Raw genomic sequence first — 25,717 nt, forward strand, 5'->3', positions numbered from 1 at the left:
ATCATCCGTAGGAATTCCTCTGTAATTTCAGCATAAATCTCATGCTCACTTGCTGTATGTTTACAGTCTTTCTGGTTACAAAGTGGAATTTTTCAGGTTTTGGTTCTTATTGACACCGTCTGTCCCCAGCCTGTAGATTACCAGGGTGAATTCAGGTTTTATGCACTTTCTTGCCCATCTGCCCCATCCCTGTGTTCTCATTGCATCTGCAGAGAACCTGACAATGTAAATGCATTCTGCTCCTGTGTGCTGGCATAGATTAAAAAGAAACCCATTTTGAATCAATCAGGTTGGTTTTATATGGACACCCATTAGCCCAGAACTGGGTCCAACAAATATGAGGAAGATAAATCTGAGCTGATTGAGTCATTATATCTATGTCGTCTTCCTCACCTGCAAAAAGATAATGAGCTGATTTCTTTGGAAAGAGCATATAACTGAATTACCTTAGATTTCTATACATATAAAATATGTGTCTTACCTCTACGTTAAACAAGTGTTGCAGACTGTGAATCCTTCATTAAGGTCAAGAGATTTGGGCATATTTGATACATCCTGCCTGTGTGTTTAGTTTCTTACTAAGCATCAGTGTCCTGTTGTTAGGAAACAAACTGCTTTAATTGATATAGTTAACAGCTAGATTAAGCTATTCATTTTGTCGTTTTTCGCCTTCCTTTATTTCATCATTTCTTAAAAATGTCATTTAGATTGCCCTGTAGGTCTGCTGGTTATAGATTTTGGTTGGACAAAAGCATGTCTGAATTAAAGAAACTTCAGTCGTTTTATTTAATTGGAAAGCAGGAGGAAGCAAGGTCCTAATAAACAAGGATTTTTCAGTGAAAAGAATCTGATTACATGAGAAGGTCAAGATGTTCTCATCAGATAAACATAATTCTGTGACATTGGGTAGATATCAATCCCCATTCTCCATCAGTATCCTCTGCCTTCCATGGTGTCCATCCTTACAGCCAAAATGTCTTCTTTGTAAATGGTGACGGTCATCAAAGCTGATGACTGGCACAGATTTAAGTGTAAGTAAGAATGACTTTCTGAAGACGGGATAACCAGAGAGCATTTTCTGTGTTGCTGCATTTGACTTTGTCTCTGCCCCATACTCATTTGAGTTCACTCTCTAATGTTTTAAAAGAGAAGCAACAACAAGCCAAACAAACATAACATGTACTTAGCTATTAGTGTGGGCGGGCAAGAAGGAGAAGCCTTTTTCCTGCTCCCTTCAGGCAAACGGCTGAAGCCCTGAAGCATGAGATTTGATTACAGTCATTTTCTTAATGCAGAACTGTAAGTGGCAAGAGCCAGTTCAGGGACTGAAGCCCACTCCATTCTTTCCATAAGCTCCGTAAGTCAGTTGGGTGAGCAGAATATTTCGAAACTGACAGGATCTAAGTTCAGAAGAGACCTTGCCACTATACAGCCCGTTGTCCTACTGTCAATTTCTCCCGAAAAGCTTGATTGAATCAGGACTTTAAAAAACAAAAAAATTTTTAAAAATCTAATCTTTTTATCTTAAAGACTTGAAGCAATGGTGAGTCAACCACCTACCCTGGTAAGCTGTTCTAGTGATTAATTTTCCTCACAGCTCAGAAATTGCTTCCTGAAGTGAAGCTTTAGTTTTGTTTAGCACTTGTATTTATGGAGCTGAAATGCTAGGGTTTTGCAGGCTAATAATGTATCACTGAGATGGTTCTGCTCTGTTTGCGAGCGTGGTACATCAAAAGCTTATTCATCTAAAAGGGATGCATGGCTCAGAGGATTGGAACATAAGGTCTCTCAATGTTAGGTCATCAATTTGGCTATCGGATGGAAGGTCAGACCAATGCCTTGCCAGTAGCTCTTAATTCAGCAGGAGAACAGGAGATGGAAAGGAGTATCCAGATCGTTTGGAAATGTTGCCAATGTTGTTATAAGCAGCAGCATGATCAAAGATAGAGTGATTGTGCATGATGCAAGCTGCTTGGTGAAAATCAAACAACACTAGTCGTCCTTGGGCAGATGATGCTTAATTACAAGCTGCACCTGATGGATCTTCTAATTGCACTCAGTCTATATCACTGAAGATCATCTCTGAGTCTCCAGCCTTGGCATTCTTGATGTGCAGATAAACTGTGTGTTGAGCTGAACTCCTCAGCTTTAAGCATGCTGTGCCCCATGCGGCAATTTGGGAAACATAGTCACAACTAATTATATACCTTCCAAGAAAAATACAAAACAAAACTAGCAGTCCTGGGACACAACTGCTTTTTATGGTGGGATAAAATCAGAGAGGTGGTCTGCCCTCATCCCTTTAGGTTTATTCCAGCCCGACCTACTCTCAGAGGAAAATGGTCTCTGGGATCACAGTGGTTGAGGATTTCAGATATGGCAGTGCAGGCTTGGGAGTTTTATACTAATTCTGGCTTTGTCAGAGCTGAAAACCCATCTACTGAGCTGTCAGCCTGGTGCCTCCCCACAACTTCGTGCTCATGTGGAAAGAAGAAATTAAGTGTAGGAGGAAAAAAGGAGTCTTTCAACTTTGGTTAACTGTCTGAACCAGTATCTCTGCCTTTATTCTCCGTTCTTTATTTGTTTAGCATAGTAACATGGATTGTACAAGATTCATATGGCACATTGATCCAATAATCAGAAAAAGGACAAATGGGCAGAGACATTGACTCTGATTTGCATTAAATATCTTCTGCCTGGGGTCTAAATGCCATGGTAATTGTAGCATACCAGATAGCTGTCAGCTAATCACTTTTATTAGTTTGAATTTAGAAAACTGGATTTCAGCATATTAAAAGTTGGTTAAGAACAGATAGGTTTTGAATTGAGGAATCTAATTAACCTTGCTAGAAAGCTGCAAGGCGTTATATTAAGTCATGGAAATAATTTGTTGGAATAATTACATTTGAACTGTCAGACTGGAGAAAGGTCATTTTACTTGCCCTGTCAGCACACTAAGATCTTTTCCATAACCATCTTCCTGCTGCAGTTCCACTTTCCTTATCTCTGGTTTACCAACGAGCCATCTTGTTTCAGCATAGGCAGATGTTCCTGGAGAGGGAGGAGGAGCAAGAGCCTGAAGCCTCTTTGCCCTGGCCATGCCAGCTGGTGCTGCTGGGAGACTGGGTGAGCTGAGTTTGGGAGCCAGCCAGCCAGCACTTCCATCAGGTCTCTGCTCACCACAGCACTTCTCTGCAGTTCAAGTTACTGGAGGTGGTTTCAGAGAGGGGGGAAACTGCTGTAGCCAGGGACTACTCACCAAGGCACACACAGCTGGTAGCATATTATGTCTCATGCTGCATTCCTGAGGAACCAGGGAACATGGTAAGCCAAGAAACAGCATGCTGGAAGCACACTTTGAAGGAGCAAGATCAGTTATTGCCTAGACTCACTACAGCGGCACGATCTGTCACTGGGAAATCCTCTAGCTGGCAGTGGCAAGGCAGTGATTAATCGCAGAATTATAATCAGAGAGCATCGTACTTAAACAGATGAACAAAAAGAGTGCATTTTTAGGAGTTAAACATACAATTCTGGTAATTCTACTTTCTCAGTTTTGTTGAAAGCCCACTCTATCATACTGCACCTAAGTACCCCAGTCTTTGTGCGTATCGCCTCCTACCCTCCTGTAGGTTATGGAATGACATACAGAGTGATTTCTCTCTGGAAGTCCTTGACAGATCAGCAAATTGAAGTCTCCTAAGTCTAGGTTACTCTTTACTGCTGATTCAGTTGCTGATCTGTGGTAGCTGCCTGTCTTTAATCTAATCCCTTTTTATTAGAAAGGATTCCCACATGTGTTATGCAGTGTCCATTAAGGATGCTTTCTCCCTGTCACAGCCCTCTGTATTGCTAAATGTGTGATCACAGATAGGCAAGTTGGAAGAAAATATTTATTGGAGTGGAAATTGATTAAGGATGGGGAAGGAGAAATGGAGATTTGCAGGAGATTAGGATAAATCTATCAAAATATTTTGTTGGCCACCATGGGAAGCTACAGCCTCTGATTTTGCATTTTTTTTAAATGGAACACAGACCACACAAAGGTCACTGCTGTTCTGGACCACAATTTCAAGTATCTTAGAAAGAAAGAACTTCTGGCAGCTTATCGGTCTCTATCACCATGCAGTCAGTGCTGATTAAGACTGGAAAAGTGCCATCAGGGCCCCCCATCTTCTCTTGCTTTCTGGATTATGAGTCACTCCCTACAGCAGGGAGTTTTCCTAACTGGAGGGAAGAAGCATTTTCTGGCATTTTACTGAAGGCACTTAGATCTACCAAAGGAGTTTTACGTTCATGATAGCATAGCAGTTTCCTCTTGTAATGTAGGAATGCACGTAGGGAGAAGAGAGGTACAAGAATGATGCTCTTGTACAATAAAGGGGCCTTGATTTGTCTTGGAGCTAACAGTTCAGGAGATGTATTTTTCTTTTATGTGTTTGTCATATGCTCCAGCTTTGACACTGGAAATGATGGTGCTGAGTAGTGTGAAGAGCAAGGCCAACAAACAGGATGCATGTCTTTTTTTCCTTCTCATCCTGAATCTTAGTGAGACCTTTGGTAGATATTTCACCTCTGCAGACTCCTTTTTTTCCCCTTTCACTCTTTTTACAGTGCATTCAGTGTTCATGGTCCTTCAGATACGAGCAGTGGTTGTAGGAGTGCATCCTACAGAGAAGCCTTCATCTTCTACAGTTTTTTAAGATGCAGTGTCACAATTAAGGTGATTCTATGATCGTATGATTCTGTGTGGGGATGAGACTGCTCACTAGGTTGTGCAGGAATGGCTGCCTTCCATTCGTGTCATCTCTGTCTGTTGGCATAGCTCTGTGGGCTAAACAGTTCTACTGTCTATTAAATGAATGCGTTCTGCATTGCATTTGTGTTTTCACCTGGCATTTCTGTAAGAGGCATCCCCTTCCTCTCTGCTCAGGTAGCTTCTTAGTTCTCTGAATTGCCACTAGAAAAAGAAAATGAAAGTCGGTGTATCTTGGTTCTTTGAAAAGGTTACTGTTAAAAGATGCAACTTATTATTAAAAGAGCATAATTGCATTGTGATTTTGCCATGTAATGTGATGCATCATCATGCCTTTTGTTTAAAGACAGGGTTTCTGGTGCAAGATAGCAGGCATTCTCATCTGGACCGCACAACATCTGGATCGGAAAATAGGTTAGATTTTCAACAACGGATGATCCAGCAGTCATTTTCTGTTATGTAACCACTCACAAAAACAGAAAGAACAAACATACAATGCGGACCCTTTTCTGCATTGTAGTTCAGGTTACCAGCTTTTGTGCTCTAGCCACATGCTAGCATTTGTGCTCGGGGTACAGCAGCGGGGAGCAGCCTGTGCTGGGAGGTCGTGTTGCAGCACCATCAGCACCCAGCTGCCCTCTTGTGGCATGCCGCAGGGGAAGGCTCCCTCCCTCTGCTCCCCAGGGGCTTTAATTACCCTGGTAATTGGCTTTCAGAGCCTGTTTCTTCAGTCTCACTTCTGTCAGTGCTTGCCACATCCATCTAATTTGCTTTCAGGGAGTCCTGTGGTTGCCAGCATCCTTGCACAGCAACTGCAGGTAGGGTTTGGGCAGTTAATGTACACAGACAGTCTTAATGCAACCTAAAGCTGCCCAATATTTCTACGTGGGGAGTACAAAAGAGGAAACCTGTGAATGGCAGGAGAGCGAAACATACCATGTCTGCGTGCAAAGGCACAAGAGAACAGTGCTGTACAGTGGCTGTGAGCTGATTTAAGTTGCTTTTCAGCATTTAAAAGAGTAAAGTGGGTGCAAAAGTTTGGTTTTTCCTGCTGTTGATGTCATCCATGTCCAACCCTGCAATAATTGTGAGGAAAATGTTTTGGAAAGCCAAGCACCCGTATCTTTTTATGCCAGAGATCTTAGTCTTACAAAGTCTAGAGCATTCATCTCTTAATGAAGATCAAGCAGGCGTAGCCATCAGGAATGAGGGAAGGCTGCAGTCCTGTATGCCTTGAGCACCTGCTACCCACATGTGCCAGGAGGCAGGAGGCTTATCTTCCTTCTTTGCTTTTCATATCCACGTAGAAGTGGACAAGACTTTGCATTGTGAGTGTTCCTGAAGTACAGAGAGACCAGCGCTGCTTCACAGATGTGGTCTGAACCTTACGTTAAAAATAAAATTACCCATTGTTGCTGTAGGTGATAAAATGCAAACTGATGCAGGTAAAAAGCAGCATGACTACCTTGGTGTTTTTAAGTCCCTCATTTAGCTTGAATTGCTGGCAGTCAATCTAGACATATTTTTTTACTTTTAAATAGAACTGATTTGATGCAGAAGTCATTTAATGGAGAATAAGTGCCGAGTAGCAAGCTAGCACTTTTGCAAAGGTATTTCAGTGATCGCCTATGTGCTGTGAAACAAACGTGGGCTTCGGGTCGTGAATGGAATTATTTTTGAAGCAACAGTCAGAAAATGAAAGCTGACAGTTTCCTGGTGTCTTCGAAGAGGGGTGAAACGTGATAATGAAATGTCTTTCTAAAGTACAGTGGTATTCTTCAAGCTTTCTTCTACACGTTTAAAAATGAATGTATCCATGAAAAAATTATTCTGTGAAGTTGGTAGTCATTTCTTATGTTGCAACAGGGCCCTTCCTGCGGTAGACGTTGTACAAATGGAGAGCACAGCTCTGCCGCCTTCTGAAAAGACTTTGGACAATGGTGAGACTAATAGTCAAGCCCACAAAAGTTAATAGCTCATGATTGCATGTGAAGTAAATCTTTTTAATTGAGAAGCAGTTCAAAGAGAATCCAGCTCATTCATAGCAAATTTATGTGCCCAAACCAAACTCTCTGTGGACTGGAATGGATGAAGTATTGATAATGAGCCATCAGGACTTTGACAACCCTTCCCGTGGCAGGGGGGTGGAACTGGATGATCTCTGAGGTCTCTTCCAACACAAGTCATTCTATGATCAGTCCATAGCTAACTCAGGTCGTTAAGAATTGAAAGTGTGACCTGCCCCACATGAAAGACTTGGCTCGTCTCAGGGGGGTTCTTTGTGGATGTGTCATCATCTTGTTAAAACCATAAATAGTGGCTCCCAGAGGACCTCTGGTTGGGAATCTCCTCGAGGAGGCTGGGGGCTGGAGGAAGACTTAGTCTAGGGCCGTGTGGGATGGCGAAGGTTTGTCCTCCCTCTCATCTTAAGTGACATTTTGGATACAAGACAATATTTTCCATCCTGGATTTCATAAGCACTAAATGCTCACTCCCAGGTATTTTAAGAGGAGTTGCGTATTTGTGTGTCTGACAAAGCGTGAGAACGTTTTCCTGGACTTAGTTTCCTAGAAATAATTTTCACTTCAGATAATGCTTCAGAGTGTTTTAAGGCATAACATTCTTCCTTTTTTTTGATCATAGTGTAGGGCTGAATTGCTCAGTTAGTCAGGCAGCTAGTTTTGGAGCTGGGATTAGAAACCACACTTGTAGCCACACAGCCCCGGTCAAATCTTTGTCCCACCAACATGAAAATAGTTATGCACATGACCTAACACAAATGAACTTTTTTTCTGCTTTTTTTACAACTGAAAACAGCTCACCTATTGTTTGAAGCTATTGTGGCAAATTTGCTATTGCTTCCATGTTACTTTCTGGCTTATTTGTACTGAAGTAACATCTAAGGCCTGCTAGCGAGGCTGCAGTCACAGTGCACTATGTACAAATTTAACATCAAGTAGGAAACAGTGTGCATCCCTCTGAGCTTCCAAACTGAAAATACAGCAAGACCGGGAAATTATTATTGTCCTTAATTTACAAATGAGGGGCTGACTAGCAGAGTTTAGATGACTCACCCAGTATCATGCAGAGAATCAGTAGCAAAGTGGAAATTGAGCCTAGAATTCCTTCAAGTCCCGTGCCTTACCCACAGCCATGGCCTCACTCTTATTTTATGTGAAAATCAACCAAATGGGATTGTGAGCCTCGTCTGATGAGAAATCACAACTGCTCTGAAGGCTCTTCCCAGCATTTAGATCACAAGCCCTATTTTCCAGGGCTAATAACATAGCTGTGAAAATAAGAAGGGGGAAGGAAAGCACTCCAGGATCACACTTGGTAATCTTAACTGTTGTTAATATAATGTACCCACTAATGCTGTCGGACTTTAGCATTTAGATTATTTATGGCTATTATGAAAATTGATAACTCGCCATAGTAATCTGTTACTTTCCAGTCTAGCAACCAGCATTCCATGGGGGTGGGTGAGAGCATGGTGTGCCATTTATTATTTCTCCTTCTGATGGCATTTGTCTCATGCTGTCATTTTTGATATGGTGGTTTGTCTCCTGCCAGTAAGTTTTTGGGGGCATTTTGAGTGTCACTTGAAGTGTAGTTGTGGGGGGAAGGCCAGATTTTATCTGAGAGTGAAAAGTGGTGAAAAGGAATTAAACAGGGCTCTCTCATGTGCCGAATGTTCTTCTCCAGCCTGTTCTCTTCTGATGGAAATGCATCAAAACTGTTTGGTTTTTTTCTTTTTCTTTATTTTTTAAGGAATCGCTTTGACTCAGATTGTGTGAGATGAATCATAACCCACTTTCTCATCTCAGATGTGAAAAGAAAAAAAAAAAAAAGAAAAAAATTCCAGCTCTGCTGTCAATGTCAGCATAATCAATACAGAGTGTTTCTCAGTGTGCAAAGAGGTAGGAGAGTGTTGAAAGAACAAAAAGAATCAAAAGTAGTCAAACTGTCCTGCTGCTTTTAGTGGGCTCCCCTGTTTTCGTGTCTGCAAATGCACCTCAATATTCAGTGTGTCGTCTTGGACATGAACACCGTTTTTGTGTCTCTGGCTGCAGCCCAAGGTCACAGTCTGCTCAAAAGTCAGGAGACTGTCATCCCAAACTGACAGCAAATCACGAGCAGCCAGCCCTGCCTGACATTTGGGATGCTACCAGCAGCCAAGAGTAAACCCATTTTGACTTGTGAAACTTGCCGTCAGATGTCACCTGCTTGGACTGTGCCAGCACAGTTTTTGTCAGCGCAGCTAAGCGCCGTGCCTGTCCCATGGCCCAGTTGTGCCAGGGCTATTGAGGGAAATGGAAAACTTCAATGGGAGTCGATTGCTGTCAGTGTAAATGGGAGTCAGGTGACCATGTCTGATACCTCGTCACCAGCTTTGTTTTATTAACTTGCTCACTTGCATTGATTTTTCTTGTTTTCTTGTTATCAGAGATATAGAAAGAGCTGCGTCTGGTAGTATAAGCTAAAAATGGGAGCTTAACTCCTTAAAAAGTATCATCACTGCACCAGAATAAGGAGGAGTCAGCGTGGTTTAGTGTATGGGTTTTAAAATTAATCTCCCCATTGAGCACCGTGGTTCAGTAAAACACACTGGCAATAGCACACATTTGTGGAAATTTTAGAGGTGTGGAGATTTAGAGATTTTAGAGACCCATCTTCCAAAGTGTAAGACACTCTCCATAGCTGAAGACAGGCAGCTGGACTTGGGATGTAAATGATTTTCTCTCCAAGTCCTTCCAAGTTACCATCCCAGCCATGCGTAGCTATTTGTTCAGAGCTGTGAATCAGGCTGTATTCAGTTAGCAGCAGTATTCAGCTTTAATATGCAATTTACTCAACAAATTCTGGTTCCAGACGGTATCTTGAGAGGTTAATAACTTACTATCTTCTGAACGTACGTTCTGATTTCTGTCTGCACTGTTGGAGCAGACTGAACAGATGATGCACAGCCTTTTTTTATGGGGGTGGGGAGGGAGTGGGGAAAGTTTTTGTTGGGAGTTGGAGTCTTTTTTGTCATTTAAAATTATACTCTGAAAAAAAAAATGAACAGGTTTTAAAATGCCACTATTTCCTCATTTTCTGCTTGCTCTGGAAGCCAGGTGAATTCATCTATGGGCATCCAAAAAATCTGTAGGAAGCTAGACGGTATTTACCTTGAGTTTTCTCTTGTTTCGATGAATGATTAGGGCAAGACAGTACTGAATTTCCACCTCTTTTTAACTCAGGGATTGTATGTCATCACGTGAGCTAAGGAATTGTGTCTAGCTAAGCTTTCGTAGAGGGAGACATTTGGAAAGGATGCCAGTATAGGTCATTAGTGCTCTGCAGAGCACTGTCACGTGCAGTCAGCTCTCTTGGACTGAAGGTCCCAGTGATCGTCAGTGCCAGTGTGGAGCTAATTCTGGTCGTGTATCCTCATGGTCATCCCCACAGGCCAGGCAGCTGGTTTTCATTTCTGTCCCATGGCTGAAATTATGTGGGAATCCTAAAATACATGTATAGATAAGCATGTGTGTATAGGGCAGATTGCTGCATAGACCATGAATTCTAATGGCATTCCCTCCTTTCCCATTCACCATCCCAACATCTCACATCAACAGATCCTGCTTTTGGTGCCTGTACAATCTCATGAAGTGTGAATACTTCCAATGCTGGCAAGTCTGACTTGTGTGTATGAAGAAGAGAGGGAGGTGTGGAGAGAGGGCTGGGAGTAGGGAGGGTATGGCTGCAATAAGAGTGGATATGGAAGTGAGTGAAACTCACTTTAAAACATTCTATCATGTGGATGTATATGTCAAAACAGTGGCTTCTACTGAAGATAGAATGCCAAAACAAAGACTCCAGTGCACATTGCTTTTGTAATTCCTAAATGGCCACTACTGATGCTGAAACAGCCAAAACCTCTTAGACTATGTGTTCTTGATTTCCATGCAGGACAGGAGAGGATGTGAGCAAAGCAGGGAGGTTGCTTATGGTCAGAATTATTTTCCATTTTTTCACAGGCATAATTGAGAAAATGAAGAAAGTGGAGCATGTGCACTGCAGATGTGCACAGCTGGTGCATTGCTACCTCTGTGGCATCCCTCCTTTGGAAGGGTAGCTGAAGAGTGCCAGAAGGGCTGCGTCAGTCATACAGCCAGCTCCTAGGGAAAGCTGGTCACATAAACTTTCAGTCTGATGGGAGAATAAAACTGCGCTTTGCTCATGCAAGGGAGAAACACATATACCAGTTTCAAGAGGGTCGGAAAAGAGGCTTCTATGAAGCTTGGAGCAGAGGGACATTGCTCTCCTGTGGTCACAGATTTGTGTCCTGAGCCAGCCCTGGTAATGTGATGTTCATGAGGCCCATTGCTCTAAGTGTGGCTAGGTCTTTCAAACAAAACAATACTTCTTAGAAAGCCTGTTCTGACTGTAGCAGGCGTTTGGGTGAGGATCTGTAACTAAACTGTCCTAGGTGTGCCAACCTTGGCTTCCTTATGTTTTGCAGTTGCAGGGTGTTCAGACAGTCTCACCTATTGCCCTTAGCAGAACAAATAATTTCATTTAGTAGGACTGACCTGTACCTCATGTAAATGGCCAAAGTCCTAGCAGCTATCAGGAATGGTGAGCATCCAGCAAATGTCTGATTGTGAGGGCTCTTCTGGCCCAGGAAATTGCAGCTGTTGAGCAGAATGAGTGAGGTTTTACAGGACCATATTTTGGAGCATGGTCTAATCATGACACACGGTGGGTCATATCTCAGTAGATATGTGTTGACTAGAAGATGATCAAACTGGCATCAGCTTGGATAGAGTTCTGATTGATTAAATATAGCGTGAGCTCTCAGGAGATTAGTGTGTGCAGCGGCTCTGGGGACAGGAGAGCGCAAAACAATATGCAGCAGAAATAATGCTATAAAGTGAGAGAGTCATTTTTTTTTTCCTCCGGGCAAGTGTTTTGTCACCCCCTTAGCTAGGAATGTTCCACAGTGACCCTTAGAACCTCAGACACAGCTCTTCCCTGGAAAAAGCTTTTACTGTATTGCAGGAAAAGATATTTGCTAGGTCTTTATTCCGTGGCCTCCAAAATGCCAGCCTATCTCTTCCTAGTTATACTGGGATTGGTTTGGAGTTCTTCTGAAGCAGCAAGAAAGTGATGAGCACTGGGATTGTTAAATTCAGACTTTTTCCAGATGTTCTAATGTTCAAATGTGTATCTGAAGCTTAACTCAAACACCTCTACTGCCATCTGATCTAGAGTATGGGTTGGAGACTTCCCAGGAGCTGCATTATATATGTTAATTTACACTGTCGTGTTTAGGGGCTGCAAAGGGCACACTCAGAGCTGTGCAAAACAATGAGGGATATTTCCAAAATGTTTGGAGACTTAAACATTTTGCATTTGCATTGGGTCTCACCTGATGTTGCTGCAATTCTCTGTTTTGGCTGCTGGCTTCTGCAAACTAACCTTTAACTGGGGTGAAAGTCTCCCACACGGTTTTCTGCGTCAGGGTATGAATAATCGCTTCCCCAGTATACCCATCACATCTGACTTTGTCAACATAACAAAATCGTATCATTTTTGCTGCAGATGGAAACCAACTCATTTAAACCAGCATTGCTTTTCTGGGATTGGTCAGATACATTCAGAACGGCCTGAAGTTGTCTAAGTTGACATCAGTTAAAATCTGTCTTGGGCTAAACAGAAATGGGTGTCTCTATACATACCTCAGATCTAAATTTGGAAGTCTAGTGGTTTGCAAATGATTCTGTTATCACAAGTAAACAAATCTGTAAGTTTTCCCTGCTGTCATACCTATGTGCTTAATGAGGGCTAAAGTTAGTTACCATCTTCAGAGTGAACTCATTTGATAAGAAACCAGTTAGGAGCACCCTGAAATTTCAGAGCACAATGATTTGCAAGCTTTCTCCACATAGCAGTTGATGTGACTGGTTCAGGATGTTCATAAGGGTTGTAAATGCAGAGTTTTTGGCAAATGCTTGCAACCCCTGCTGATGTTAGTCTTTTCTAATGCCCGCTCAAGGACATTGGACTGGCATGACTCACCATGACCTCTGGATATCAGATCAATCCTTTCGCATTGGTTCGGCCCTGTCACAAAGAGCAAAAGCTTTTGGGGTTTCAGTTTCCATCAGTGCAGAATTCCTGGGTCAAGAATTGTGTGAATAATTCAGGAGACAAGTATTGGCACCTTTAATGCAGTAGCCAATTTAGAAGAACCTTCCATCTTAGAAATGTGATAAGAGTAATGTTTTGAACTCATCTTCATAGATACTGATCAACATCAGATGTTGTCCTTGTGGAGGCTGAATGTCAGGACAACCTGTATAGCTCACTGAGCATTGATTTTATTTAGCCTTCTCAGGATCACAATAAACTCAGATCCTAACCCACCTTCCTTATGTATCCTACTGGTAGTCAGTGGGCGCTAGACTCCAAAGCATTATCTCAAACAGAGCAGCCTTAGGGACACTAAAGAGCTCAGAATTAAGGGTTTGTTTTGATTTGTTTTTTGTTTTTTTTAAAATTCTTATTATTTTTGAAGCCGTTCTAATTATGAATCAAAATCTGTGGGATGTGTGAGAGTGACACATGCAATTATGCAGATGGGGTTTGCACATACTTTCTTTAAATAAAATAATAGTTTTTATAAATATGTATCCCATACTTTGCACTAATTTGGTGCGACTGAAGGCCAGGAAAGAAAAGTTCTGTCTCCTTTTTGATCAGGCTTGGAGAATGCAACAATCAGGTGTGAATAATCAAACTGCTCTATCATGGACTGCAAATATGCATCATGTGCTATAGAGCAGACATTTCAGAAAGAGTTGGAAAAGTTATCAGTGTTACTTCCCATTTGCCTCAGCCAGCAAAAACAGATCCTGTGACCAGAGGATGAGCAGGATTGCAAGCATAGCGTTATTACGTGAGTAGAAATAATATGGTGTCACTGACATCACACAGTATTTTCAAAGGACTTTTGCTCTCAGTAGCAATGTTATATTTTAGGGATATGACGTGTCTGATCATCCTGAGTAGAAACCGGTGCTGCACATTCCCACCAGAATGGGAGTGCCTCTGCATCCCAGCTTATAAAGCTCCTGTTACTCGTCCAAGAGAGTAAACAAATATTGGACCTTGCACCTGGTTGGAAAGGTCCCAGATTTTTGGGTGAAGAAGGAAACCTCTGTCCAGTAGCTTGGTTTAATGAGAAAAAACAGAGTTTGTTGGTTCCAGCTGCTGAGAAATTTGGACCGATGGAATTGAGCACAGGGGGCAGCTGGTTGACGTACAGGTGAGGCGGTTTCCAGTGCCTGATGGATATGATTTACAGCGAGACTGCTGTCGACATGCAGACAGCGCATGTTTCAAAACAACAAGGAAGCTTTGGGCTGGTGCCGGATTGTGAAAGCAGGATAATCAAAAGACTTTAAATAAATGAGGTGCCAGCTGAAATTTGGTGGGACGTCTTCTTCCAATGTAGTCAGACACCTTTGAAAACCTCAAGCCTCAAAGCTGTTGGGAATATGAGAGCTACCATTTGGTCAAGACTCACTATTTATGAGATCCAGCCTTTCCTCTTTTTTTTTTTTTTTTTTTCTTCTTCTTTTCACTTTTGGCAAAGGGAAGACAAGTTCACTCCCTGTTTCTTGTTTTTTTTGTCAGATGTTTTTCCCCAGGCAGGCATGCATAAGGTGTGCCAGGTTGGTAGGCCAGAGTCATTGGCACAGGAAACATCTCTGACTCAAAACTTTGCCATTACTCAGGCGTTTTCACCTTCTCTGCTGAACAGAGTCTTTGGTAAAAATCACTTCGTGCCACCACCCTCGCGGCAATGCAGCAAGGCAGACAAGCTGCCGAACACCATCTGGAGCAGAGCCAGGCTATGGAAGAGTGAGTTGAGTCATTCGGGCCCAGCAGCGGATGTGATTTTTGGCTGCGCTGGAGTCTAGTGAATGTACTGATGGCGCCCGTCTGGAGCTTATGAAATGGGCTGGCTGAGCCGGGGGACAGAAGAGGTTTGAAGTGCCCTTGCGCAACGTGGAAACAGTTGGAGGTGAAAGTCCTTGGGAAATGAGACATTGTTTGCTCTTTGTCCTGCACCTAACACCACAGGTCCTCAACCCGTCCTTGGGCTGCTGTAGACTGCTTCTAATTTTTGACCTAGACAAAAAGGCTGCTACCCATATCAGTGTGGGCGTCACCTGCACCCTCAGTTCAGCTCTTACAAAGGCAATTGCTAAGGAGGATTCAAGACAGGCTTGTGCTGAGCAGTGGCGTGATCCCACAGGCTGCTGGTCATTGGTCCTCCACACCTGGAAGAGTGGGCTGCAGAAGGAGCACAAAGCGTGAAAACGAACATGAAGCATCTGAGAAGGGGATCGGTTCATCTGTCCTCCAGATCTGCTCAGTTCTGCAGTCACTGCTCACATACAGGGTTGAGTGCAGCAGCCCCTGAAAATACCCTCTGCTGCTTTACCAGCACGTCAGAGAGCGAGCAGGCTGGGGTGGCATGCTCAGAGAGACATCTGTGAGGGGACCAGACAGCCTAGGGTTTCCTGCCATTGCCACTCCCTATGATTGCAAGGTGTTTTTTCCAAAAGAGGATCCCGAAATCTGGTGCAAAATTACAGAGTGGGCCAGAGGGTTGTCCAGGAAATCCCTTAGTCCATAATCACAAGATGAGGGTGGAGGAAGAGGGATTTCTGTCATCCCCTCTCGCCATCTTTTTGCCATGGGAGCTGCAGACAGGTGTGGTTGCACAGCTTGCATGCTGCCATATATTTGGTCCTGCAGGTTTGCAGGTGTGAGTAATAAGGGACCTGGCTCAGTGGCTGCTATTAGAATCACCAAAACTGCCAAAATCTGCCTAATCCACAGCTCTACCAGTGACAGTTTCCCTTGCTAAGGTCCTTCCCAGGAGGAATGAAACCCTGCACTATCAGCTTTGGGGTAAGCTGTATAGAGGTTTCATGCCAGCCTTGCTAGGAACTGTCTGACACACTTAGAGGTCACCTAGACTTTAGTGAAGGGCTGTTGAGACTGTTCTCTGGCTACCATGTTGGGTAAAGTATCATTAAAAAAAATAATAATTATATATATATATTTCAATGTTAGCAATGTGTTCCAGAAGAAGAGTCATCTTTGTTTTAAAATCTCTCATTTTCCTGTAGAAGTAAAATACAGAAGAGCTTTCTCAGCTTTTGAAAGTGTGGAAAACCCCGATTTTTCACAGCTTTAAAAGATTTTGCCCCATTTTTATTTTGGAAATAAAGTAAGGAGGGAAATGAGAAGCAATTTTTTTTTACATCTCTTCCTTTTTTAACTTCCTATATGCAATTAGTTTCCCCTGAAGGAGAAGAGTGGTGGGCACAGAGAGGTGGGGGATTTCTCTGAAAGTTGAATTTTTTTTTTAATATCTTTTTACCAAATGAACTGATTGCACTCCTTATTTAGTTACGTGTTTATTGGCAGGTTTTTTTTTGGTGGAAATCAGTGCTTTGAAACTGAACAGAAATATCTTTTTCATTTTAAAAAGTATTTGTGGAGTGCTTCTTCTTTCCATACAGTTTGCAACTTAAAACTCCTTTTCTTTGTGATTCCTATGCCTACTGCTAAACCCAGAAGACAAGCAGGTAGCAAGGAGTGCACAGGAGGCAGCATGGGACATGTCACCCTCTTGCAGTCCTGGATGCCCTGGAGGCAGCTGGTGCTGCTGTGGCTCCCAGAGACAACATCCAGTGCCTGGCAAACCTCTGCAAAGAACTTGCTTGTGGGGCTGTTGAGTGGATACACAACTGTAGTCTCTGTCATCTGGTAACTTTCATCAGCATTAAAAGAAACATTTATAAAGGAAATACACTACATTTTACTCGCTGCCTTGCATTTCCTTGATCGATCAGCAAAGGGAGGGATGTTTCCTGTCTTGCACTCTTTTTTTCCTCCTCTTTCTTTTGTCTCCAGATGTTACTGAAGCTCTATTTCAACCCCTCTGCAAATGGTAAACTATGTGCCAAAAAGTTGTCACAATGTAAGAAATAACAATTTCTTATTTATTTTTTTTTAAAGCAGAACGTGCTTTAAAAAAAGAAAAAGGAAAAAAAAAAAAGATATCTAGGACCTTAAATATGGTAGAGCATCACTGACCCCCACTGGGCTGGGACACTCACTGCAGATCGCTCGAGTTGGGCCCCTGGTCCCTCACTAGTGAGCTGGGCACACTGTCAGGTCCATGTTTACCTTCACTGAAGAGCATGGAAAAGGTCCCTCCCAGGGTTGGAGAAGAGGTCAGCATCTTTTAATGGTTCGTGCAGATCCATACATCAAAAGTTTCCTATAAAACTGGTTGGACCAAACCAAGCCAACACATGTCCTGCGTGTCCATTGCGAGTAGAGTAAGAAAGCGTTGGCTTACGTCACTGTGAAGGACATTTTGGTTCAGTGGAAAGACAGACTTGCTAGTAGTAAGGTCATATGCTCACAGAAGTTCTTTGCTTAATCTCCACTGCTGGAAGTTCTTAGGAACGCATTAAACAAGTACTTGTCAAGAATGTTGTAGAGAAAGTTGATCCTGCCTTTGAGGCAATAAGACAGTTTCCATGACCTCTCAAGATCCTGTTCAACTGGAGGCTTTGTTGATTTGTGGGAAAATCAGGAGTACTCCTATCTGAACCTTTGTTTTGTGGCAGTGAGGCACTGCAGCTGTGACAATTTAGGAAGGAACTTCTACCATATTGGCAAGCATTTGCTGTAATCTGTTTTATATCAGAAGCAGGTGAAATTGTCTCTGGTGTCTCAGGGAGATGAGGAGAGAGTGATGCAGATGGATAAGGGATAGGGACCATCACCGTGGGGGTGCTGCATGGAGGAAGTGGGAGAGACACAAGCTTCCTTGTGCTTGGTCACTATTGCTCAGTCACTCTGCTGACAGTGATTGCACGGCCTGCCCATTGACCACATCCCAGGCAGGATTGTCCAGCAGGGCTGGTGCTGGGAGCTCCCTCTGAATTGCAGGAGTTCTTGTGCTGTAAGCCTGTCTCACTGCCAGGCCTTTTAGAGATCATCTTGTGGTTAAAGAAACTAGACTGGGATTGAGAAGATGTGGTTTCAGTTCCTGGCTCTGTAACAAACTTTTTGTGACCCTCAACAAGTAACATAACTTCTGTGGGCCTCACTTTCCCATCTGCGTATTGGGTGTCCTAAAAGTCTTCTACCTTCATGGGATGTTGGAAGGGATTCATCATTAGGGCTAGTGACTGGCTCTGATAATAGCCTTGTGGTGAGCAGCATGAAGAAGCATTCAGAATGGCACAGTGAAGTGTTAGTAGTGTGAGCTGACGCAGTTGCAGTGCTTTTGCTGTGTGGAGTAGAATGAGACCTCTGGGGCATACAGAGAATGTGTCACCTTTGCAGCCAAGCAAAGTGAGAATACGAAGTTGTATTGTCGTTGAAGGAAAGGGATGCAAACAACAGGAGAGTGCAGCTACTACTGGCCAAGCAGAGAACAAATGACAAGGAGGTCACTGCAGGGACCTGTACAACTGTGCAACACAGTTAAAGCAGAATAACCGGGACATGGTAATTAAATCATGGCCTTGGATTTAATTTATGAAGTGTTACAGGCAGACGCTGTAGCATAAAGTTCTGTTTACTGTGAAAGATTGTGTTTCTGACGTCTGCTGAAGAAGAGGGAATTAAGATTAATCTGTCTCATGTCCAAAGGCTGTGTAAGACAACTGATGCATACAGCCTGCTACTGACAAATGGGGAAACTTCGAACTGGGATCCTGGCACAACAAACCATTGCCAAGGGCTTCCTGATCAGTAAGAAGTCTGAGTTCAAAAGCAACAACAAAAAAAAAGGACAGGTGAGGAAGGCAAAGATAAGCTGAGAAGACTATCACAATTTCCTACAAAATGCACAAAAAATATCGAAGCTTGCCTTCATCCTAATGTTGCAAGGTCCTGGGTGCCAAAATATCGGAGTACCTGTAGGACAGATACAACCAAGGCATCTTTGCTAAATACAATCACGATTAGACACATACTTCCCATGCTCCACAGGAATGGAATAAACACTCTCTTGTGGATCAGAGGTTCCTATTTTGTCCCCTTTGGACAAATCAAGGAACATGTTGAGTGCTTATGAGTTGCAGGATCTCTGCCATTGAGACTTAATCCAGTTAAGGTATACTGGCAGCTAAGGTCTGCTGTTACACTGTTAGCCTGATGGATTAACCTCTGCTCCTGTATCCCTTTAAAATGGAATAATTGTGCTGTCTGGCCTAGGTACCCTGAGGAATCCCATGTGCTTGGGAAATTCTTGAAAACCCTTGGATAAAAGTCACTAGGAAAGAGGAGGGAGAGAGGGGAAAATCGTGTTACATTGTTGACTTATGGTCAACGTTGTCCTCGAAATGCTGTTTTGTCATCAATATTTCTTCATTAGGAGTAATGATTTTTCCACATTTACTGCCAGCTGATTCAAAGCTGTCCAAAAGCAGAATGTGTCATGAATCTCTAAAATGCATTCACTGGCAAACTCTAAACAGAGATGATTAGAAAAATAACACAGCGGAAATACTGGGTGTCTTGAGGCTGCCAGGGGAACTTTTAGTGAGATATTTTGTCCAATGTATTTACATATTTTAAAAATGTTCTTAGTACGCTTCTGTAAAAGCAGAATGCAATATTTCTTCAGTTCTTTCTTGCATATTGTATCAGGACTGAAGTGAGAACCAGGGAATACACTTAGCTGATCAAGGGAAATTGTGTAATTGATAGGCAGTGAGGATATGACCTTGTGCTATATTCCCACAGTAAAGTTAGGTGGGAAGAAGTTTTTTCCATCATGCAGAAGTTTTTGAGATGTCAACATTTTCCCCCACATCTCAGTAAATGCAAAACCTTCCTACATCGATGCTTTTATCAGAAAATTATCTCCTATCTCCTGTCTATATTGAATGCATGCTTTGAATTCATGAATTTAAACCTTTGTAGAGAGAAGGCTTGCACATTTTCTCTCTGCTCTCTTCACTCTCTTGTTACTGCATGAATTATCTGTGTTAGGCAGTGTAAATCACATAGCAAGGGATGGTTATACTCCCAACAGCTTAGTGTCTAAATGGGTATGACAGACGTGTAATGCTGTAGCCTAAAAAAGGTTAATGCAGTCCTTGGATGTCCAAACAGAACCATTCCAAGCTAGCTGCATGCATTACATTGCCTCTGTACTGGGCTCCAGTGTGCTTGCTATCAGAATATTATGCCATAAGCATTAGTATGGCATGTACCTACTCCATCATCTATCCTTAGTGGTGTTTGTTTGTCTGATTGGCTCACATTCTTAATCTGACATTTAGAAGTGACTCATGTCCAAGATAAGTTGGGACACCCTGTACCTAATTCTTCATCTTCAGGTCACACCCAGACTCCGGCCAAATCTTATGAATCCTGCTGAATAAGAGCTCAGATTAGGGCCTCTCGTATTCGTCTTTGTAGATAAAACCTGCATCCAGGCTCTAGTGACCTTGAATCTCTGCAGTATTCTTTTCTAAAAATGCAATTTCTCTCTGGTCATGCTCAACTGGAATGCAGCTGCAGAGATCACTCTCTGGCTTGTCACTTAGGCCAGATTGTCCCTGCCTCTTTAATTATCCCTCTGGTTTCATTTCTGCATCAGATCAAACAGAAGCTTCTTGTCTTTACTTGCGTGGCCTGTAGTGACCTATTCCCTCTGTTTTTCCTCTCTTATTCTCCAGTGACATATCAGCTCATCCTTTCCGTCTGCAGGTATCTATGTTCAATCTTCAAGCACTTATGTTTCCTTTTTGTGCTGTCTTTGTCCTTTCCTCAGAAGCATCCCATTAAACTTCTCTCAAAACTCCCTCCAGATCCTCTTTCAAATTCTTCCTTAACCTTTTCCTTGGCTGGGCTGTCTGCAGCTTACTTGTCAATAGTAAAACATTTAGAGTGCTGAGACCACAATTTTCCTTGCTGACCAGGCTTTTCCACAATCAGAGCATCAGAGTGACAGTATAAGCAAAAATAATAATAACAATAATAATAGAAATAAAATAACAAGAAGTTAGAACATGGCATCATGTAAATTTCCCCCCTCAATTTGAATTTGCTGTATTGCTTATGCTTCAGAGGACAGTAAATGAGGTTTCTGAATGCAGTGTAGGAGCTGATGTTCCCTTTCAGCTACTGAAGTTTTCCCTGTGACCCACTGAGTAATGATGGCATTTCCAGTGGTTTCAGCAGGGAAGCCTCTGTGGGCACCTCTAACTGTCCCCCCAAGGTAAAACCAACATGTGGCAGCAAGGCTGTGATGAAGGAAGGTCACAGCCAAGGTTATAAAGCTCTTTCATGCAACATGGGAGGACTCCAGTCTCCCAGGCACGCTGCCAATGCATCACCTTTAGTTTTGCCGAAATTATCTTGAACCAGGACCTGAAAAGGCCTGAAGGGGCCAAAGAAGAATGCTGAAATGACATAGTCTCATCTTCATGCAGTTTAGTACTAATTTTGTCCTTTGTCTTTAAGGTGCCTTTTAAGTGCTATTTGTCTCTGTGGGAAGCAAATGGGTCACGTTGTTCTGTGTTTCTACTGTAATACGCTGCCTGCTATTTTTCTTTTAGATTATTTGTGTAATCTTTTTTTATGCAATCTGTTTGTTCTTGAGTCTTGCAAGCTTTGCCTTTGCTACCTCTTTCTCAATAAGCAGTGCAACTTGTTCTGTATCCACTCATGGGTATTCTGCACACAACGGGCTGGGTTATTTCATCCAGTGTGAAAATATTAAAATGGGAAACATGTGTGGGCACTTAATTGTGGTGAATCCAACCACAAATACCTTTGCCGTTGGTAACTGGCACACAGGAAAAGCAGACCTTTGTTTTGTTTTTATCAGACATAATGATAGATGCATTGTTTCTGGTGGGGTTTTTCTGGTTTTCTAAGGAAATGAGGCTTGTGCAATCACACTGCCTGTGTGCATGTGCCTATCTTGTTTGTCAGTTCCTCCCTCACCAACAACTCTTGAAACTAATAGCCATTTTCAGCCAAACTTGAGTAAGACATGGGAGTCGGGAGAAGCAGCCTGGCTTTATAGGAGACTTTTGAGTTCACAGGTTTCACCAAAGTCTGCAGGAGTTGCTGTCTTTAACAGCTGCACTGCTGCAAACGATCAGTTATGTATTCACGCGTGTGCCTTTGCATGGATCCAGAAGCCCAACTGTAAGCTCCCAGATTTGAATATTTTGGTTTACTTGCTCTCATCCTTCGGGCGAGTGAGTCAGTTGGTGGTGTTGCTAGGCGCAGAGTTTGTGTTTTGATTCTCATTGGAGTGGCCATGTCTCATGAAAAACATTGTTTGCTCCAGGCCACAGCACTACAATTTGCATATAAACTTATGAAAAAGGAAGCTTTCTTTAAGCTTTCCTGTGTGAGGGTTTACAGTAGCATTTCTGTCCGTGTACATAACAGCAGAAGCTGGACTTCTCATAAATGTAGATGGGTTAAGTCTGTCGCTGCCTGAATGGGAATCTTCTGTGGAAAAACCCAGAAAGAGGAAGGAAAGCCTAAGGAAATACCAACTTCAAGGGGAGAAGTTGGCTGAGATGTGTGTTGTGCTGCTCTTTGGTTTGTACCTGGCCACCAGCAGTGAAGTTGGGGAATGCCTGAGAGGTGTGCAGGAATGTAGCCTCAGGGCACCTTTCTGAGGCAGAGAAGATGTCTTTATGCCCTTCACTCAAAGGGAGGACAGAGGTGCAAAGGTGCTGAGCGGTTTGCCAGGGATTACAGGAGTACATGCCTAAGCTAGGAAAGAAACAGACCATGATTTCCTGATGTGAGAAGTGCAGCCAGAAGTATGATCTACGTATAGACAGCTTCTGCAGCGAGCGCCTTGGTCGAGGGGGACGTAAACGTTGAAGTATGTGAGAGTGGCTAAATTATGAATGTGAGGAGGAGGGAAGAAAAGATTCCCACATGTTCTGCTCAGATGTTAACAAAGAAAGCTGAGAAGTGTTTGCATAGACACTGCATTATTCTGTGTCCAAATGCCTCATAAAAATAATACCGGATGATCACAGAATGGCACACCAGGGAAAATAAATTCTTCAGCGGAATATTCCCGCTGGAAAAACACTGTGTAAAGTAATACACTAATAGCTTTCAATTTCATGTTTTATATATGGAGATATTAACTGCTCCCCAGACGTCTGTTCATATTACAGCCCCGCTACACGAGCAGTTTGGAGAAGGCCCTGGAGCGACTTGGTCTTGTCCACGCAGAGGACCGAGCAGTGCTCTGTTGTACATGCAACTCCTGTTTCTTCTGCCTCTTTCCCACAGAAGTACTGCTCCGATGGTTCTCTCCAGTGGGATTTTTATTTTTATTTATATTTTTCCTAGTTCTCGTGTTTTTTTCCATTCTTCCCCCATGCTCTGTAGCCTCATCACCATGCTGGGAAGCCTGCATTCCTTCTCCGCTTGTAAAAGAGGAGCCCTCACAAGAAGCATTACAGTGGAGTGATTAAAGCACAACACTGTCAAAACACTAATAACAAATGCTAAATAAATTAAAGCTTAAAAACAACATCTATTAATTCCTATTTGGAGGAGGTTCCAGGCTTGTCTTCGTTTGCCTGGTAGCTCTCTCCACATTGCTCAGACAAGGTATGTATAGGATCTTGCCACGTAGGAAAGAAGCTCATATGTTGTTCCCTGGGTATAGCCTGCTGAAGGCTGGGGCAGGCAGGGAAGAAGGTGTGAGGACGTGTGCTGGAAGATGTCCCACTGCTCAGAAGCCCTGTGGTTGGAACAATAGGACTGGTGCAAGACCTTTTAGGAAGTTTTGCAGTATTTGTTTGGAATAGTCAGTAAGCACAGGCTGTAGTGTGAAAGAGCATTGTATCATTGCTGGATTACTTAATCATTACTAGGTACATATTACTCGTGTGTGTTTTTATGAGTAATTCTGTCTGCCTGCTCTCAGATGAGCTCTGGTCTTCCTTCCCTCCTTCTTGCTTTTCATCATCCCCTCTACCCCACCCACTGAGGAGGGATGCAGGGTCCCATGGCTGGAGGCTCTGCTACATAATGTTTTCAGCAGCAAGGTAAACAAGGCAGCAAGCCTCCTATGTGTGCTCCTGCAGGTTTCTTCTGTTGTGTTTTTGTTTGCATGTTGCACTAGGGACCTTTCTCAGAAACAACTGGAGTTCTTAGGACTTGCCTTTACCCTTGTTAGTAGCTTCTGATACGCTTTCCTTGAATTACGATAAGAATCAAGTATTTGCACATCAGTTTTTGAGAAATGGCTTTAGTCTTTGAATGGATAGCATCTTAGTCAATATTAATCTTCAAACACAAAAAAGTCACTTTTCCACATAAAAGATGGTATTACACTTTTTGTCATCACTAAGACTGGCTACTACTTGTTGTTTAAAATACAAACTAGCTCAGCACCAGCACATTAACAAGAGCATAAGGATTGATACTGCTATACTGGTAAAAGCATAAAAAGTGAAATCCTTTTGCCAGTATAATTGGCTCTATTGAGACAATTGGTTTAAGCTGAACAAGCAAAAAGAACTCTTTAAATGATAAAAATTGTGCTGCCACCAGGCAGCTTGATGAGGCATCCTACCACAAAATCCTTTCATGTGGAGGCAAGGCTTTCAGCACAGGTTCATGCCATCTAGCTGAGTAGCTGCAAGTGACTACATAGTTATGTTAGATGGTAAGTGAATGCTTTGCATCTGGGAGACTTAGGCTCCTTATGATGGTTGCCAGCCTGAGGCACCAGCAGTAAGGATTTCAGTGTATTTTTTGGGGCCAGTTTCAAGCTTCTCTAGATCGTTCCATGAGGGGTAGCACTGGAGTGTGTTTCAATGTGCTGGATTATTGCCAGCGATGGCATCAGTTGCCCCTGTGCTGGCTGAGCTGCCGTGTTCCTGCTGCTTACTGTGCGATGGAAGCAAACAGGAGTACTTTCTCCCCAATGAAAGATGGGAGCTTGCACTGACCCATGTTCCTTCCTTCTGGTGACAGGCCGCTGTGCTCGCTGTGGGGAGAATGTTGTTGGGGAAGGCACTGGCTGCACAGCCATGGACCAGGTCTTCCACGTGGAGTGCTTCACCTGCATGATGTGCAAGAACAAGCTGAGGGGGCAGCCTTTCTACGCAGTAGAGAAGAAAGCCTACTGTGAACCCTGCTATATTGTAAGTACTTGCGGGGTTTTTGTCCGCTCGTTTTTTACATGCAGACATCACAAATATTTGTTTTCTTCACTGTTGAACTGTTGCCTTATAGCCAAAACCAGGCAATCTCATGGTAAGCTGATGGGCACTAGTTTTCCATGGTCTTCAGAGGCATTCAGATCACTTCAGCTTCCTTTGTTAACTTCATTTTCTGTTCTGTCCAAGCTGTTAAATGAAGTGGCCAAAGCAAGAGAAATAGGTGCTTTTGGTGATGATGTGAGCTCTGAAAGGAGCAGGCAATGCAGTGATTTTTAAGGGAAGGTGTTATTCTGATAAGGTTTTTTGTGTTCAGAAATCTGTTATCAAAACCCTTAGAAATGTTGGTGCCCACTAAAATGTAGAAGATGAAAATAAGATGAGAAGATGAAAAAAGGTGGCACTTAAACTTCTGAAATAGCGACTTCTGTGTTTCTTAATGAAGCTGATGGAAGTCTTTCCACTGATTTAACAGCAGTTGGGTTGAGTATCTTTTGAAGCTTACCTTATCCTAAAACTTCACTTTGTGCCTCCAACGAGCTCCTAAATCAAACAATTAACTGCACCTTTTAAGAGGCTGCACCTTTTAAGAGGCTCCCATAAGAGACAGTTAAAACCTGTTGTACAGTTGTAAATTAAAGAAACATCACATAGTGTGCCTGAGGCCTTACCTTGCTGTGACCTTAACATACAGTATGTT

The 25,717-nt window shown here is 42.8% G+C and overlaps 1 protein-coding gene across 11 annotated transcripts in view; it reads left to right on the forward strand.

The window, feature by feature from the left end:
• The window catches only part of LOC125697421 (LIM domain containing preferred translocation partner in lipoma), a 320,474-nt gene that overhangs the window by 236,314 nt on the left and 58,443 nt on the right, over positions 1-25,717 (forward strand). For all 11 annotated transcript variants that reach the window (XM_048954618.1, XM_048954615.1, XM_048954616.1 and 8 more), the window contains one exon: positions 24,833-25,002. In XM_048954618.1, coding sequence (XP_048810575.1) covers positions 24,833-25,002 — 170 coding nt within the window. The remainder of the gene's footprint in view (positions 1-24,832; positions 25,003-25,717) is intronic.

The sequence above is a fragment of the Lagopus muta genome, chromosome 9, assembly GCF_023343835.1.
Source record: "Lagopus muta isolate bLagMut1 chromosome 9, bLagMut1 primary, whole genome shotgun sequence".
NCBI classification, from domain to species: Eukaryota; Metazoa; Chordata; class Aves; order Galliformes; family Phasianidae; genus Lagopus; species Lagopus muta.